At 37.0% G+C, this 20670-nt stretch overlaps 3 protein-coding genes across 3 annotated transcripts in view; 1 reads left to right on the forward strand and 2 right to left on the reverse strand.

Moving 5' to 3' along the window:
* Nucleotides 1-20670, forward strand: part of LOC137616421 (uncharacterized) — a 742648-nt gene that overhangs the window by 467280 nt on the left and 254698 nt on the right. The gene's annotated exons all lie outside the window — the stretch shown is intronic.
* LOC137616424 (receptor-type tyrosine-protein phosphatase T-like) overlaps nucleotides 1-20670 on the reverse strand; it is a 209195-nt gene that overhangs the window by 44346 nt on the left and 144179 nt on the right. The window lies entirely within an intron of this gene.
* Nucleotides 1-20670, reverse strand: part of LOC137616738 (uncharacterized) — a 48285-nt gene that overhangs the window by 9482 nt on the left and 18133 nt on the right. The window contains exons 4-8 of the mRNA XM_068346740.1: nucleotides 19140-19209; nucleotides 15521-15681; nucleotides 15043-15098; nucleotides 14074-14211; nucleotides 13599-13721 (exon numbers count right to left, since the gene is read on the reverse strand). Of these exons, the coding sequence (XP_068202841.1) occupies nucleotides 13599-13721; nucleotides 14074-14211; nucleotides 15043-15098; nucleotides 15521-15681; nucleotides 19140-19209 (548 nt within the window). The remainder of the gene's footprint in view (nucleotides 1-13598; nucleotides 13722-14073; nucleotides 14212-15042; nucleotides 15099-15520; nucleotides 15682-19139; nucleotides 19210-20670) is intronic.

A 20670-nucleotide genomic window follows, 5' to 3' on the forward strand; every position in this document is an offset into this window, starting at 1 on the left:
AATAATCAAGCTATAGAGAATGTGATGGGTATTAAGGGTCTTGGCGAAGTTGCAAATAAAAATGGGGGCACATTTTATAAGTTTTTGTCCAACAAACAATCTTGTCGTTGGAGTTACTCTCCTTCAGCACAAAGACATTCACAAATATACATGGACTTCACCTTGTGGCAATTACAACAATCAAATAGATAACATAGCCATTAATAAAGAGAGAAGTAAGACTCTAAAAAATGTAAGAAGCTACAGGGGTGCAGATATTGGTAGTTATCACCGGCTCCTCATTGCCACACTGATATTAAACTGAAAGTACAAAAGAGAAATGTAGATACAATTCCTAGGTTTAATACAACTGATCTTGTAGAATATGAGCACAGAGAAACCTTTGCAATTGAATGTAGGAATCGGTTTGCAGTCTTAAAGACTTTGAGAGACGAAGAACAGACAATTAATGAAGAATGGTGTGATATTAAGAACATATATCAGTCACTTGGTAGTGAAGTTTTGGGACATGCAGTTACAAGGAGAAAACCATAGATATCAGATGATACTTGGGATATTATAAAAAGGAGACAAAGACAGAAATTGATTGTTGAAAGTTTTCAAGAAAGTAATGAAAATTACAAGGTAGAATATGCTAAGTATTCCGGTATTGTTAGTGAAATCAAAATAAAATCCACGAATGATTGGAGAGAATATTTAGACAAAAAAGCAGATGAAGTTGACAAAGCTATGAATTCAGGGAGTGGCTGTGGTGTAAGAATTGCTCATAGAATGACTAATCGAATCTCTACTAAAGCAAAGAAAAAGAAGCATATACCCATCAAAAAGAGAGATGGCTCTGTTATAGCAACAGAAGATGAAGAAAGCCAACGTTGGATGGTCATGAATAGGAGATACGAAGGGAATAATTTGATTGATGTACCTGGTGCTGACGAAGCCCTTGATGTGCCCATGAATGAATCCAGTGTGTTTGAAGTCAAAACTATCATTAAGAACTCAAAAGATAGAAAGCCCAAGGATACGATGGAATAACTGCTGAGATGATTCAAGCCAAAAATGAAGTGACTCCCAGAATACTTACAAGATTATTTTGTAAAATGTGGCGTGAAGAGACAAACCCTGATGAATGGGAGCTAGAAGTGTTGGTGAAAATGGCAAAAAAAGGAGATCTGACTGATTGCAATAAGTATAGCGGCATCATACTTACGCCAGTTGTCATGAAAATATATAGTATGCTCATATTAAAGAGACTAGAGAGAAAGATTGATGAAAAGCTTGGAGAGGAACAAGCAGGATTTAGAAAAGGTAGAAGTTATACCGGCCATATTTTAATTTTAAGATATGTGGTACAACAATGTATAGATTATAGAAATCCACCTTTGATGACATTTGAGGACTATGAAAAAGACTTTAAAAGTGTTCACTGGTCAATTTTGTGGAGAGTCCTGGGTTATTATAGAATTCCTCTTAAATATGTAAATTTATTTAAGCATGTTCATTAGCATACCAAGTGCAAAGTTAATGTTAGTGGAGTCTTATAAAATGAATTTCCAGTGAACAGCAGAGTACTATAAGGGAATGTGTTATCATCTATGTTGTTTATTCCCCTCATGGATTTTGTAATGCATTGAACAGTTGGAGAGGGTGGAGAAGGATTGGACTGGATTGGTAATAGGAAATTAGCCTACTTGGAGTATGCTGATGATGCTGTCCTTGTTAGAAGAGCACCACAGGACTTGCAACACTTGTTTACCACAATGCATGAAATAGTTGGGCTTAAAATAAATTGAAAAATGACAGAGATGATGAGAACGGAATATGAAATGTCATTTGAAGGAGAAAGGATTAATGCGGTAGAATCATTTAAGTATTTAGGAACTACTGTATGATCTCCAATACAGGGTCATTAGATTTGGAGTTTAGTGAAAGATTGAAAAAAGCAAATCAGACAATGGCTAGGTTAAGTAGAATTTGGAAATCAAATCGCCTGAAATTACATAAAAATCAGGCTATATATCAGAAAGGATTAATGTGGTAGAATCATTTAAGTATTTAGGAACTATGATCTTCAATACAGGGTCATTAGATTTGGAGTTTAGTGAAAGACTGAAAAAAGCAAATCAGACAATGGCTAGGTTAAGTAGAATTTGGAAATCAAATCGCCTGAAATTACATTTAAAAATCAGGCTATATATCAGTTTAGTGAGATCTGTGTTACTGTATGGACATGAGTCGTGGTATGACAAAGAAACAATCTCTAGCAGATTTAGTAGATTTGATAACAATCCCATCAGAAGAATATTGGGAGTTAAATGGTAGAACATCATTATAAATTAAACTATAAGAGAGATTACTCGAGTGCCATATGTGGATGAGATCATGGTGAAGGGTAGATGGAGATGGCTTGGGCATGCTCTTCGCACTCCTCAAGAGAGATTAGTTCACCAAACCTTCAGCTAGGCTCCAAAAGGATTTAGAAGAGTTATAAGAACCAGACCTACATAGCTAAGGACTATGTAGCGTGAAGCGGGAGAGGATGAGTGGAGAAGTAATGAATTATAAGCTCAAGATAGAGACGACTGACGAAATCTAACCGAGGCCCTTTGCATCAATTACCGTAGGAGGAGATGATATATAATTATATGTGTATATATATATATATATATATATATATATATATATATATATATATATATATATACATATACATATATATATATATATATATATATATATGTATGTATACTGTATATATACATATATATATATATATATATATATATATATATATATATATATATATATATATGTGTGTGTGTGTGTGTGTATATATATATATTTATGTATATATATATATATATATATATATATATATATATATATATATATATATATATATATATATATCTTTATATATAAATTATTATATGTATATATATATATATATATATATATATATATATATACATATATATATATAGATATATATATATATATATATATATATATATATACATATATATATTCATTTTAATAGTATGTATATATATATATATATATATATATATATATATATATATATATATATATATATATATATATATATATATATATATTTATATGTATATATACATATAAATATATATATATATATATATATATATATATATATATATATATATATATATATATATATATATGTATATATATATATATATATATATATATATATATATATATATATATATATATATATATATATATATATTTATATATGTGTGTATTAATTTATCTTCCTTTCTCTTAATGACTTCAGAGAAAGACCAGTGAGACAATGGTCACTGTCTCACTCCTACTTATAATGCTGACCTGTTTATGAACCCCACGTGCACATAAAACTACATCAACGTATCAAACTTGAACATAATTTCCATAAATCTATCCATTACGAATTTTCCACTGGATTGATCCACCGCAAAACATTTCCCTCCATTCTTTCAATTATTTTAACATTTGATCATATCTACATGTCTACATAATCATCTAAGCATTTCTATTTTTCTCTCACATATACGAAACATTTTACCTCAATTGAGTGAAATTCTACTTTTTGCTTTATCAACATATGATTTATGTCATATATGCTAATCATGCTCCACTCTGTATTGCACTCCACTTTCTCATCAGTAATTTTCTGCCTTACAGTATGCCCGGTAAAGTCGTTTATCTCATAAAACTTATAGAAAGCTATATTTCCAAAAGTTTGAAGTCGAATATACTTGCCAGATGTTCACAGTTATCAAGATCTATCCTTCTCACTGTTTCACTTTCCTATAATTCTGAAAACAATCTTCTTTGGATGATCACCTTCAAAATATACCCTCATTATAGTAGCCTTATCTTCTTTTAATCCGTAATATATATACATTGACTCATACATATATACAGACAGAGACACACATACACGTGCAAGCACACACACGAAACACACACACACACACACACTTATATATATATATATATATATATATATATATATATATATATATATATATATATATATATATATATATACATATGTGCGTGTGTGTGTTTTGATGTCAGTGCATTTACCCGGACCAGAATTAAAACCTGAAATACTACCTCAAGACGAAACTATTCAACTTTATTGTATAGACATATATATATATATATATATATATATATATATATATATATATATATATATTTATATATATATATATATATATATATATATATATATACATATTTATATATATGCATATGTAAGTATTTATAATAAGTATACGGTAACGACTCTGAGATAGAATATAGAGTCCTTTCAATGACGTCACTGGGAATCGCCGGCGGCCATGCTGGAGGACATACAAAGCGAAAACATGGCGGCTGCTACAGCTAATATGGACAATGAGAGCGACTTTGTCAAACAATTGTTGGGTGATGATAAGCGTTTTTACAAGCAGAAACTCGATCTAACTGATGGCCTAGATCCATACCAGATGCAGAATTCATTCAGTCAAAATACTGAGGATTATTTCCATTGAATAATCTGCTTCCAGAATTTGTTGTTTTTCCCTTTAATGCTTTTAAGTCCAAAATTAGATAAACACTGACCCAATGAAGAGAGTGTTTATAATTATGAAGCTAATATTGATCATTTAGCCTAACCTTGTGTATTATAATTTTTGATTGTCAAAATGTATGTAAAAGTTTTGCATTATAGTGTCAAATCTTTATCAGTTCATGCCTAACCATTGTGTTTGTGTTTGGTTACAAATGCTATGATTTCATATATACATATAAACATATGATGGACAAACTCTATTGTAATGCTCTTGGATGATCGTTTTGCCTCCTTGCAATTAAATGTGCAAGTTTAATTATTTTTTCGATGTTTCATAATAAGGTGAAGACCCCTTCGGGTTAAACCAGCTTTCAGATATTATTATTATTATCATTATTATCATCATTTATAATCAATGTTTATTCATCACATAGGCCTGTATGTCTGCACAATTTAATACACAAATTAAAATAAATATAAATATACACTTAGCTATGTATAGGCATGAGCACCTTGACGAAATAGAGACCTGGGTAAGTAGCCTTTGTTAATATAGCCAATATGGGCGCTTTTAATTTTTGTTTTGAAAATCTGAGATGCCACTTTTGATGTTTAAAAATTGAGATGCCCCCTCCCCCACACACACTACAAACTGAACTGACGATGATATTTGTGAAGTCACCCATGCAATCGGATATAGCATGTTTACACAGGAATAATGATACTTTTAGGGCCTAGCCAAGACTGACCTGATATGAAATTATCAGAACAGATACATGCGTAGGGTAGTGAGGATTCACGTAGATCAGCCCGTGGTATTCTGGTCAACCATAAGTCACGTCTGCGTCTTGATAATTCTTCTGTATCTTTGTCCTGATTCTGAATAACTGCCGGCATGCGGTAGAAACTCTTGTCATCTCTTTGTCCTCGATTCCCACAGCCAGCAATAGCGCAAAAACTGGGCATTGTGTGAATGTGGATGTGATGAGATGGGTAACTATTCAACAGTTCAACCACAGCTATTCATTGAACGCGTCTTTGTTTGTCCTCCAAGATGGCGGACCGGAAGTTTGATGACGTATAATGAAAGGACTCTATACTCATGAGCCACAATTACATCAGTCGCAGACTTTGAGAAACGTTCTGGTGCTCGTCGTGTCAACACCACCCTCTTCGCTGCTCCTCTGAGAGCAGCTAACAGGAACCTTTCATTGTTCCTTGCCTTCCTCTCGCCCTATGATTTTCCCTTTTCACTCACGTGAGAGGACAACACAATCCAGTTAATGTGAGCACAATTTTGTGCCTGTTAGGAACGAACAACAAGTGTTTTTACAGGCCCTTCTTCCGTGAATATCAGCGTAAGATCGTGCTATTCTTCCAGTGTTTACAGCCACGTAACTCAGTGTATAGCCACGTGTCTCGGTACATATGGGCACAATTTTGCGCCTATAAGGAACGAGAACATCGGCGTTAAATTAGTGTGCTATTATTCCAGTGCTTACAGCCACGTGACTCAGTGTATAAGTGCAAATTTTTGCGCCTATAAGGAACGAGAACATCGGCGTAAAATCGTACTATCATTGTGCCGTTAGGAACGAACAATAAGTGTTTTCTTTCCCCCGTAAATATCGGTGTAAAGCTGTGCTTATATTCCCAGTGCCTACAGCCACGTGTCTCAGTGAATATGTGCACGATTTTCCGCCCATGAAGAACGAACAATAGGTGTTTTCCTAAGCTCCTTCTACCGTGAATATCGGAGAAAAATCGTGCTTTTTCACCGACCTCAGTTTATTACAGAATTTACTCACAAAGACTCAAGTTAAAAGATTCATTTTTACCAAGATTAATTACTTCAATGCTGTGTGAACCCAACAGTGACCTAACCTAGTGGCAACATACCTGATACAACGAATCTATCACCGAAAAGTCTCCTCTCTATTTAACGGCCAGAAAGCACAAAACTCTAAGGGTTCAAAACCGAAATTTTCATGACTCAATTACTAACCTTTTTTTTTTTTTTTTGAGTGCTCTCAACCTCAAAGACAACACAGAACAGCTATTTACTCCGGTGCTTTTCCTGAAATGACCCATAAACCAGTGTGTCAAGAAGGGCCTTTGTAACCCAAAGCTCTATTTATTTTATTTCATTCTCTAGAATTAGACAATGCAAATTCAACCAGCCCAACCTAGTGCTCTGTTGCCTGTGCCATTTGACTCTTAGTGAAACAAACCACCTCCCCATTGCATTGCGTGCAATGGACCGTTATCAGCCATCTTTTTCTTCTGCTCTACAAGTCATTTGTGTTAAGTCTCATCGCCCTTGCTGCCCTAACAATGGCTGATGATGGCTCCCAGACCCCTTCTGTAGGGGTCATTAAAAGGAAAAGTGTCAAAGCTATCTCCCCAAATGGTGGGGACTCTTCTAGAACGAGAAGAGACTCCCACACCAGCCAGGGTGAATCTGAAGACGGAGCTTCGGACATTGAACGCCTCCGCCTCGACCTTTCGCAATCCGAAACAGGCTCCCCTGACCCGGTACCCAACATGGACGAAACTGATAGCGGACCAGAGACAGGAATAAAAGATACTTCAGCAGCCCCTCAACAGGAAACGGCTATTCCTCCCTCTGTCAGGCCCAAGACAGCAACACGGCCTACTGCCAAGCCCGACATAGGCAGTCAAGAGAGTGCACGGCACGCAAAAACAAGGACCCAAGGTAATAGGAGGCCCACGGAGAACAGGACGTTGAATGTTGCAGGTAAACTACAACCAACAGTTCCTTCCCTAGCAGATCTTCCAAGATTCAAAGCCTCTAGGGATACTAACTCAAACCACTCCCCTAGTAAATTGATAGATCTAGCAGTAAAATCAGGTAAAGAAGCAGGTCGTGCCATAGCTTATACTTACAAAATGACTAACGATGGGAACTTCATCCTCTTTCCCAAGAATGTCGAAACAGTCGAAACCTTTACAGAACTCGACCCCTCCCAAAGAAGGCGAAAAATTTATGTGTATGGATACCCCCTCTATCTTGACTTAGATTTCATCAACGAACACCCGGCCATTTCAGAAGCTGTTCGCAAACAGTACAAGAAGAACAAGCAGAATTTTGATACCACCACAGTTGTATGCACCTTCACAGGCCCCTCCACTCCCCAATTCCTCGATCTAAATCATTGGGGCAAATACAGAGTTGCAGACTATATCCCGCCGCCCACAAGATGTTTTAATTACCAGAGTTTTGGGCACCACAAGAGTCAGTGCCAACACGAGACTAGATGTGGGATATGCTCGGAGAAACACGAAACTGAAGTCTGCATCACTAAACACGAAAACAATCAGCCAACCATAGCCAAGTGCCCCAACTGCTCCGCCGACCATCACGCCTGGAACAAACGCTGCCCAGCTTTCATCAATGAGCTAAATCGAAGGGGCACCCCAGCACCTTCACGAACTCAAATCAATCCTTCCCGCCCCTCCTTCCGCCTTTACCCATCCCAATCCTACCATCCTCCACAGTTATGTCACCAATCCTACGCTGAAGCTGCAAAACCAGCTATCCGCCCCTCTGGCACGAACCTCCTTGCACGTCTCCTCATCATAGCCCTGCTCCCCTCTCCCCAGCAAGCTCGGACCCCACCCCCTCCTCATCCTCATAGCAGGTCCCTCCACCTGAACCAGATATCGACCCCTCCACCTCTTCCCGTCCAAGCATCTCCGCCGGCTCTTCAGGCTCGACCGAGCCTGTCCCTGCGGTACAGCACTCTGCTGGCTCTTCAGGCTCGACCGAGTCTGTCCCTGTGGTACAGCACTCTGCTGGCTCTTTAGGCTCAACCGAGCCTGTTCCTGCGTTACAGCACTCTGCTACCACCTCACCCACACCCAACCACTCAGCTAACAGATTACCCAATAGTAGGCTATCTAAGGAACCCAGCCCAACCTCCCCTTTCCACCCTGATCTCTTACCCTGCTGCTCTTGCATTAAGAAATTGCAAGAAATCACTATAAACCTCCATTAAGCCCTTCATTGGGCCCCTGGGCTCTCCCCAGACTACACGCGCATCATAGCAAACCTGATTAAGGACCTGACCCAATACCATGGATCCTTACAGCAATGATAGCTCGGACTCTGAAGTTTAACTACACACATATGAAACCGGCAGGGGACTGAAAATTATGCAGTGGAACATCGCAGGAGTTAGCAGCAAGTATGCATTCCTGCAATCTCAGACTGCCACCCTCAAGCCAGACGTTGTCCTCTTACAGGAGACATTGCTCAGGGAGAACTCACTCTTCTCCTACAAAGGATACAATATACACAAAACTCCTCGCACGGACACAACACGGGGACTACTCACACTAGTAAATAACACAATACAGTCCACAAAGCTACCGACAATACAGTGCGGAGAAGCCGAACTGCTCAGTGTAGAAATCAGACTTTCCCACACAACACTCACCCTACACAACATATATAAAAGCCCAAGAAAGTCTCTGGAAGCTGAAAACCTTTTTGCTTCCATCTCCGCTTCCAACGCCATCCTAGCAGGTGATCTAAATGCTCACCACCCCTTTTTACACTCTCCAAGTACAAACCCCACTGAGAGGCACCTATACTCCCTCCTTCAGGATTCCCCCAACGTTGCCCTTCTGAACAGGCTACCTGCCAGCACCCACATTGCTGGTGGCACCCTAGATTTAATGTTCATCCCAAGAGCCCTCCACGACACCGCCTCCTGGATGTTACACCCGTCCCTCGCCAGTGACCACTTCGCCATCCTCGCCACGGTACCAACCCCCAAACTCTCACCAATCCCGCCACCCCCGGCAAGATGGAATCCTGACTTTGCCCAATGGGACATCTTCGAGAGGCACATGACAACATGGGCTCTCAAGCTCGCTGAAAACCCATCTGAGGACCCCACCTTCCTCCTTACGGAGTTTACAAAACAAATCACCCTGGCTGCGGATGCCTCCATGCCCAGGAAAGGCAGGAACCCGCAACACAATCATAAGGACGCGTGGTACTACTGCCCGCACATAAAAGAAATGAACAGACGGATAAACAGGACAAGGAAGCTCTTCAGACGGCACAGGACTGATGGGCTACTCCTTCTACTGAGGGAGCTCATAGCCAAAGCAGTTCAAGTTGCCAACGAAGTAAAAAGGGAAAAATGGCTCCAATGGTGCAGCCAAATTTCACAACAAACATCTCTCAAAGCCATCTGGGCCTGGTTTAACAAGGTCTCAGGATCCAAAAGACACCAGACCAAGCCCACTCATCCTCAACCCCATCAAGAGGCCATGAACATAGCTCAAACCTTTGCAAATCGATCAAAATCAACTAACCTATGCCCAGCTACCCAGGCCAGGCAGGAACAACTTCGGCCTAGAAGAAACGACCTAGTTAGAGCAGCCTGCAATGAACCGTCATGCACTGATGCGCTCTACACTTCGGCCGAACTTGAGGCTGCCCTAGCTAAATGTAGAGACACGGCCCCTGGTGCTGATGGCATTACTTATTCGATGCTAAAGCATCTTGGCGAACCTGCCAAAAATAGCTACTTACACATAATTAACCTAACGTACGCTCAGAATATCAGGCCTGAACCATGGAACAAACAGGACACCAACCCAATACCAAAGCCTAAGGAAATGAATACCTATCGTCCCATTGCCCTACTCAGCTGCACTGGTAAGGTAGCTGAACTGATGGTCTTCCGGCGGTTTCAGTGGGCGGTGGGCCCTTTGCACGACATGCTCTATGCCTACACGAGAGGCATTGGAACACAAGAATGTCTAGCTGATCTCATGGCCACAGTCAACGGAAAAAGCGCACTAGTTGTTTTCCTTGATCTTGAGAAGGCCTATGAGCTAGCCAGCTTTGACGCCATTCTGACATCACTAGTCCTCAAAGGCGTCAGAGGCCACCTCCTTGCGTGGACGCAGAAATATACCCAAAACAGAGTAGTTAGAGTTACTTTCCAGGGAGCCACGTCACCATACATACCACTCGAAAATGGCACTCCACAAGGAGGGATATTAAGCCCCTTCTTATTCAATGTACTCATTGAAAATATATTGAAAGAAGACTACCCGGAGGGCATTCAAATCTTCATCTACGCAGACGATATCTGCGTTGTCTGCCCACACACAGTCAAAAACAAACACCGTAAAATGCAAATCGCCCTAGACACCATTGCAGCAAGCTGTCAGGTCTTAGGACTGAAAATAAACCCGAACAAGACCAAAGCCATGGCTATCAAGCACTCACAACCACCCCCTCCACTAAACCTACTAGGAACACCTATTGAATGGGTCAACAACTTTACATACTTAGGTGTTAACCTCAACTTCAGGCTATCACCCACCCCCGAAATAACGCTCCTCAAGCACAAGGCCAACAGCCGACTGAACGCACTCCGACGCATCACGTCACTAAACCAGGGTGCCACACATCACATTTTAAGACTCTTCTACATTCAGGCTGTACGTTCTTTGGTAGAATATGCAGCCCCTGTTCTCACTACCCTCAGCCCTACACAGGAAAGGTCCATCGAAGTAATTCAAAATAATGCCATTAGGACCATCCTCGGTGCCCCGATTTGGACCAGGCTCTCACTGCTTCGAGCCGAAACCCATCTCCTGCCACTCACAGATAGGATAAACTCACGGAACAGCTCTATAATCTTCAAAACTTTCAAGACCAACCGGAACTGCCCACTCCATAACAAACTTCAAGGCCTAATCTCTCTTTCGGAAGATTTGGCCCCTCCTCACACCTATGCTGGCCATCTTATCACAGCCCTAAGATCCAACGGCTCTCAGACAATGCTATCTACACTCAAAAAAGACACCTTCCACCCGGACTTTTTGGAAAAACCCCCCTGGATTCCCAGCCCAATCAAGTACCACTACACCACCCTCCCGTTCTCCAAGGCGCTATGCCCACCAGCACAGGCCTTTAGAGCAGCCCTTGATTCGATCACCCTCATGCTCGCTGACAATGTATATTATACTGACGGCTCTGTAGACAGGGAGGTTCCTGCGGCAGCTGCAGCAGTCTACTCCCCACATTTCTCGGACTGCTGGAGGATCTCCAACAATGCCTCCACACTCCAAACTGAATTAGTTGCCATACTCAAAGCCCTCACACATTCACTCACCAGTCAAGGTAACACCACGATACATACTGACTCCAGAGGAGCTATGGCAGCAATCAGGAGCCAAGATATCCGAGAAAACACACTCATCATCTCCTCTATCAGGCAGATAGCCCACACACATGCTCTCCAGAACCGACAGATCACACTAAATTGGATCCCCAGTCATATAGGTATACTCGGTAATGAAGAAGCTGATCGATTAGCAAAGCAGGCCCTCCAAGTCACCACTATCAGCATAACCCTTAATCCATCGCATGAACAGTTCAAATCAGCAATGAGTGCTTACTGTCAAACACAACTACATAGCTCCATCAGACAAGCCCTATTTGCCTCGTCAAAATCAGCAAAATGGTATATCAACACTACCAGCCTGGCACCACATGATCTACCAAAGAACACGCCCCGCAAACTAGCAGTAATCTACCACAGACTAAGGTTAGGGTACCCCTGCTCATGGGAAATCATCAACCCTGAGGGTAGGCAATGCAAGTACTGCGAAGCTGTTCCCGCACTCCCACTAGATCATTACCTCTGCCACTGCCCAGAAACCACAAATCTGAGACAAAACCTCGGCCAAGGAGTGCCGCATACTGCAGAACATGTGACTGCCCACATTCTCAAAAACATAGAGACGCTTGCAGGTTTTCTGCGATCTTACCCCCCACCTAGGTAAGAAGACAGTCTATTCCAGCCTATGCAGATATCAACTCTCAACCACCCTTAGCCTTCTCTCCTTGGTTAAGGCTTTCCTCCGCCCTTTTTTGCCCTCTAACGCAAATCACTCCGCTCCTCTCCCAGCCCCTCTAACTCACTGGGACCAAGTTCTATAACCTTTCACCCTTAAAACTTCATCTCAACTTTTTAGCCCTCAACAGGACCTAAACACTGGGTCTCTTGACCCTGCCTGCTTAAAGCAGGTATTCATATAAGAAAAATCTTTTCGACTCTCTCCCTGGCATGCCAGAGCCATACCCAATGACACCAGGCAAGCAGTAATAAGCACTTATGCCTAAAACTGCTTCTTTCCCCTCCCACCGAGAACCCTTCCCTCCTCTCCCAGTCTCTCTAACTCACTAGGACTAAACTCTTTAATCTTTCACCTTTGAGCTTAATCTCATCACTTTGGCCCTAAACAGGCCTAAACACTTCGTCTCTTGACCTTGCCTGCCTAAAGCAGGCATTTCTATAAGTAAAATCCTTTGACGCCGCCCATGGCCAGCCAGGGGCTTCATCAGTGCTGGCCCTTGGGCTGAGCAAGCTCGCAACATGTTGCGAAATCTAATTGACCTTTGCAAGCAGCAATAAGTACTTACACTTAAAACTGCTTCTTTCTTCTCCCACTGAAAATCCTCCTTTCCTCTCCCAGACTCTCCTACTCACTGGGAATCTCTGCTATACAGCCTTTCCCCTACCACTATAAAACCTCTCTTCTCGCCCCTAACTACGGAAAGAAAAAAATATACTTTCAGGCCCCGCTGATCTGCAACCACCACACCTACCCGCCGGGGAAACCACCTAGGGGCTAGACACACCGGCAAAAAGCCCCTGTTCGGAGAGAAGCTCCGGGCAATCTAAAGAAAAAGAAGAAGTCGCAGACAATTTGACCAAGAACCTACTGTCGGAGAAAATTCTATATTCATCTGCTGGACCCATTCATAGACTATTTGCCTAAATATTTAAATATCTTTTATGATATATTATATTAATCTTACTTTAAATAAATGCATGCATAGATAATTTACATAAAAATGGTATTATCATTTTATATCTACGTATTGCTGGCAAAATATTTCAAATGGAATAATGTATATTAAATTAGTAAAGAATTTTACAAACAAATATCTCACCGTCTTCATACGTAAAAAGAGCCAAAACATCCGAAGCCACAGATCTTCCCTTGCAGTGAAGGGCATGACGGTTCTCCTTTGCAGTAGCCTCAGCAAACACTTTCGACGGCCCTATGGCAGTTCCTGAAAATTGTATTCCATAATTAGCATTGTGTTGTAAAATTTGGGGTATGTGACCTTGCGCTCGGACCGGGAGACTATTCAAGGGCGAACTGTAACAGTAGGGAAATTCCTGCATTTGCAATAAGAAGTGTCGGTTGAGAGATTGGAAAGAAAGAAGGAAAAAATGAAATGGGAACGGAAGTAAAGCAAAAGACCATTCCCGCCTAGTAAGTGTTCTAATTCTGGCCATTTGCCCATTAATGCTGCACATGTCTGTGTATCAGGAAAACAATAGGTGAAATTAGAATATGTGAAAAACATTGAATAAAAGGAATATCCTATACCCATTGCATCGATAAAATCCATATCATACCTAGTCCTAGATCCGCGAAATTCCAGCTCATCAAGTTACTTTTCGTGTAGTGAGTTTCAGGATCTTCGGTTAGACACAGGAGTTTCAGTGTGCCGTTAAGGAAGTTGTTGTGGATAAGCATCACGTCTCCTGAGACATCTGCGAACGGGAAACCTTATGAGAGTTTGGACTTGTTCCGATGATCTACCGATTATTTGCTAGTAACTGTTAACTTTTAAAAGGAAAAACATGAAATACTTTTTGCGGTATTCAGTAAATGGGAAAAAGCGAAATAACAACCAAAAGCAGACTGAAGGAAAATCTTCCCAAGTCTTGGTTGGCGATATTATCACTCATAGGTAATAATGAGCGGCCTCAGACTTTACACCTGGAATTCTATTATAATGTTTAGTCTGTGAATTTAAATCTTTTTCTTTTTTAGAGAGAGCAGCATCATAGTTTCCATGTGGTAAAAAAGTTATTACATGTTCATAAAGATTACCTTTGATAATTTCATTGCTTAATCTTTTGATTCTTCCCCATTTGTATATATGTAATAAAGGTTCATTCCCAAAACTACTTTCTCTATCGACCTTAACCATTTTTTTAACTCCCAATCTGATACGAGAACAGAACTACACACAATCAGATATAAAAGATAAAGTGATTATATCAGTCCAAGTTCTGATTGCTTGGATAAGTTTCGCATCGTTATAAGGCAGATGGGTCTCGAAGCAAAGTGCAATTGATCTAGTCCAGCAAATAATACATTTACTATGAGAAAGCTAAATACTATTCTGAGTGAGAGAAATTTCATCTGGAGTAATTAATTTGCCTCGGCTTCTGTATTAAGATTAAAATCAAAGAAACAAAGTCCCATCTTCAGAGGACCGTCGATCAGGTTGTTTCCTTTGAGAGAGGACATTCTTGCTTTGCTTTTCATTTGTATTTTACAAAAAGGGTCATTTGTGGGGTGAAAAGGATACTTACAATTACTTATGACTTTCGCTGTTTCTGAAACTTCGTAGAGATATCCTGATGAAGTTCTGAAATGCATAAGGGTACAAATTTGATTCTGGTCAAGTAAGATATCTCATCTCTAAAAAAATAAAAGATAAAACATTTAATGAAAAATAAGTTATAATTAAAAAACTTGAGAAAGAATTCTTGATACTTATTGATAGAAATTGTAAATGGCTGCTGGGAAAAATGGTCTTGCTAATCGTCTTCTGTTTCAAGTCTGATACTGTGTATGAAACACTTGAAATATTTGAAAACCAAGAATCTTAATGAATTAAACTGTAAGTAAAAACACCCAATCAACATTTAACAGTTTCTTTTTATGCACGTTAGACGTGATGTAGATAACGAAATTATGTTAAAAAAATAAAAGAAAAAAAAAGCCCAATCTAGTATTTCCTCAAAACTTGAAAAACTAATCATGAATGGAACCTATGTTAAAGCTCACATAGTATCTGAACAAACTCTGTTCCTGCAAGTGCCATGAAGAGACCGTCCTCTCCGGAACCCATATTTCAGACCATCATAAGACTGCCGTCGCTTCTTGACTTCTCCGCCACTCATGTTCAGAGCTCCCGCATGTAGACTTGCCAGACATATGTCAGATGACTGTTTAATTGGTGGAAACAAACATGAATAAACATTTCCTGAAGAAGATTAGCTAAATTCAATTATGAGAAATAAAAGTGCATAATCGTGTTAAACATAATTAATACTATGCTCAACTTTACAGAACATAATATATATATATATATATATATATATATATATATATATATATATATATATATATATATATATATATATATATACATATATATATATATATATATATATATATATATATATATATATATATATATATATATATATATATAAATATATACTGTATATATATATATATATATATATATATATATATATATATATATATATATATATATATATACATACAGTGTATATATATATATGTGTGTGCATGTAGATTTTTACTATTGGTTGAAAAGAAGACACAAAAATTTTTCTACCTAACCTTCATTACTACGAAGTAAAACCGTAAGCTTATCAGGTAACAACAGTATGTGTACTTTATTTACATTATTGTGTGTGTGAATATGGTAGTATGTATGTTTATGTATGCGTTTATAAATACATATATATATATATATATATATATATATATATAATATATATATATATACACACACACACACACACACACACACACATGTATATATATATATATATATATATATATATATATATATATATATATATATATATATATATATATATATCTATCTATATATATATATATATATATATATATATATATATATATATATACATATACATATACATATACATATACATATATATACATATACATATATATATATATATATATATATATATATATATATATATATATATATATATATATATATACATACATATATATATATATATATATATATATATACATATATATACACGTATACATATACATATATATATATATATATATATATATATATATATATATATATATATATATATATATATGTATATATATACATATATATACACGTATATGTATATATATATATATATATATATATATATATATATATATATATATATATATTTATATATATACATATACTATATATGGGCAAAGTTGACGACTGACAGCATGAGATAAGCATTAGGTATATATGACGCCACAAAATGAAATATGTATACGCACACACAGTCACACCGATACAGACACATCAAACACATGTATATATATATATATATATATATATATATATATATATATATATATATATATATATATATATATATATATATATAAATGTGTGTGTGTGTGTGTGTGTATGTCTGAGTGTGTGTGTGTTTGTTTGTACATGTGTTTGTGTGATTACGTAAAACACGAAGGCAAAACTCTAGACTTTATTGGAATTAGTGCTTACAACTTACTGACTTCGCCATACTCGCAATATCAGTATCAATAAGACGATTGTACTTGGCCTATTCAAGTTAAACATTTTTCCTTTTATGGCTCATTATATATTCTATACTCATTACGTGTTAACTGTCGTGATTTTCACCCTCGTATAAACGTTCATATACTTGTAAATACGCAAACACACACACACACACACACACACACACACACATATATATATATATATATATATATATATATATATATATATATATATATATGTGTGTGTGTGTGTGTGTGTGTGTGTGTGTGTGTGTGTGTGTGTGTGTGTGTGTGTGTATCGGATACGGACAATTTGCCACCCATAGTCCATCCCCAGGAATTTCAGCATTAATAATTAGCCGCCAAAGAGAGTTTGTCCCCAATTATTTGCCGACACGGACCGTTGTAGTAGACTGTATTACTAAAAGTCTATTCCTTAAAATCACTATACTATTACTATTTGGCACCAGCAAACGGATATTACAAATAGATATTATTACTAATAGCACTTTCCTTGAAGATGACTAAACCTTTACTGCTTGCCATCAGCAAACTGATATTAATAATAGATGTTATTACTAATAGCCCATTCCTTAAAAATGACTGAAGAACTATTACTATTTGCCACCAGGAAGCTGATATTACTAATAGATATTATTACTAAAAGTCCATTCCTTGAAAATGACTGAACTATTACTATTTACCACCACGAAGCTGATATTACTAATAGATGCTATTACTATTAGCACTTTCCTTGAAGATTGCTATTCATAGTTTAAATAATGAAAATTGCTTATTACCAGTATTAATAACTTTAGCTTCTTAATGTATACAATAAGAAACTCCTGTACCCCTTCATATCTCATAATGACTCTCATTGTTCACTCAATCGTATTAAGGGAAAAGGAAGAGAGAAGCTCACGATATATGTGTGAATTTGATAAATGTTTAAAGTATCTACCAATTGATAAATGGGCGGTACTTTTGATATAACTCCACAATTGTTTCATCAAGTATTCTGCATTCTAGCTAACACACATGCTGGAGTACATCCTATTTGTTACGTCCTTCAGCAAAATAAAGAAAATATTCATTGTGATTTTGTCCATTTAGTGATCAATGCAATAAGAGAATATTTCCTAGAAGCTACAGCCAAAGGATACTTCTTCCAAATGTGATGAAATTAAAACAATGTTCTCAAATATTATGTTCTCTATGACTTTGATCATTTTACACGAAATAATTTATGATTTTTCAAAAAGAGGCTATATTTTTTTCTTTTGATTTTTATTCATATCTTTTATTTTAAATCATCCTTTGGTGGCGAATTGTTAGCTGCTAAATGTTAGCAGTGTATTGTTAGCGGCTGATTGACACACACAAAAATATATATATATATATATATATATATATATATATATATATATATATATATATATATATATATATATACACTCTTATTAGTTTATTAAGTTACAACCGTGAATTTATCTCTTCCAATTAGCAAGCCGTAACCAGCACTTAATACCGAATTCCCTCTTTTTTGGGGGAAAACTTAAACCTAAGAAGCAATTGTATAAGATATGCGCTGCTCTCCTGACCATGACTCGAGCCTATGACTTTAGGTTTTGATAAAAGAGGAAAAGTTAGATTTATCCATTCGGTTATCTCTGTTAGGAAGGAGACAAGTAAGCGCAAGGGTATCCTTAAAACAAAGCTAAATGAGGCGGATTATGTAATGGTTTTGATACACTCCTGATGAACGTTCTGTGTAGGTGAATTGAGCGCGACTGTATTGGAAGCTTCAAATTGGTTCCAACCACGTTTCAAGCGTTTGTCTGAATATGGTCATGACCACCATGCGAATACATAGATTCAGTTGAAATAGAATACGGCTGGTGTTATATCATCTGAATTTCTATCCTGGTGTTTATCGGATTAAATGTCTTAATAAGGTCCTCTTGAAATGCGAATGGTTTTCCATAAAAGGCTCATGAGAGTATTAGTCTTAATAATTCAAATGCTTACAAATGTGCACATCAGCTAAAAGTCATGTTTCAGTGTACCTCACCTCGTGATACAAAAGAGTTCCATTAACCTTGGCATCTTCTGGTCCTCTTTTCATGCATTCACTGGAACACCTGAAAATAGCAGCATTGCAATTAGTAGAGTTTTATTAAAGAGAAGTCTGCTAGTGACACTGATACTGGCAAGCTATTTTAAAGGTTCTGCTTTAATACCCATCTACTGAAATAACCACAAATTAACTATAACCGAAATAAGACAATAACATTCTACAAACAATGAGAAATAATTGGAAAGTTTTAATAAGTATTTTTTTAGAAAACCAAAATTAGATCTCAAATATAAAGAAGGAAATGGATTCAACTCATAAGACTTCACTTGTTTTTGAAAGTCTTTTTCAACTGAGCAGGGAATTACAACACTCTGAGAGACAACAAATGTTGAATTTTACGATTGACAGTAAAAGATCATTTGTACATTTATAGAGATTCTATTACATTTTTTTTTTTCAAATTATTCCCATATAAAATTCTTATTAAAGTGAATGATTACTTTATTCAACAGATTTGTTCGATTATTGAACAAGTTTTCAAATCATAACTAAAAGGTTTTACGTTTACTTCTGGTTATGGTGACATTAGTCAACCTTACAGTTGTTAAGGTATTTTATATATATATATATATATAAATATATATATATATATATATATATATATATATATATATATATATATATGTATACTGTATATCTATCTATCTATCTATCTATATATATATATATATATATATATATATATATATATATATATATATATATATATATATATATATATATATATATATATATATATATATATATATACTGTATATATATATATATATATATATATATATATATATATATATATACTGTATATATATATATATATATATATATATATATATATATATATATATATATATATATATATATATATATATATGCGCGTGTGTGCATTAATGTTTCCTATAACAGAGAATAGCGCCACATGAAAATATGCGCGACAGTCACTGCCTCACTCATTCTCTAAATGTTCAATTGTGGATGAACCTCCTGTGTAGTAAAATTCCACGGTATTAGTTTTTCCGCCCCTCCACAAAGATGGACCATCAGTAGTTAGTCGAATCCCCTATACAAACTGTTCCAGTTACCCATATCTTGCGCGCACTTTCAATCTTCCGTCTTGGAAAGTTCTTTTTTTTTATCAACAATGCAAAACATTCTGAGGCTTCCGCTTCTTTTACCTTCTAAGCCTATGAATTATACACACGCTTACCATTCCTTTGTCTCTCATTCTTTCCACATGGCTAAACCACCACAAAATAGTTTAACCTATCTTTCCTCCTTGTTAGTATTTGTATGATTTCTATGTAGCTACACGTCCTCACTTTATCAGTTCCTCTTACTCCAAATCTAAAGCGCAAACCGTTTACCCCAGGAATTTGAACCTTCTCTCCTTTCTCTCAAACATAACTTCCACTCTTCTTATAAAGAGAGTTGGCTAAATAAACTGTTCTGACATTCCTAACTTGGCTTT

The sequence above is a fragment of the Palaemon carinicauda genome, chromosome 22 (assembly GCF_036898095.1).
Source record: "Palaemon carinicauda isolate YSFRI2023 chromosome 22, ASM3689809v2, whole genome shotgun sequence".
Taxonomy (NCBI): domain Eukaryota; kingdom Metazoa; phylum Arthropoda; class Malacostraca; order Decapoda; family Palaemonidae; genus Palaemon; species Palaemon carinicauda.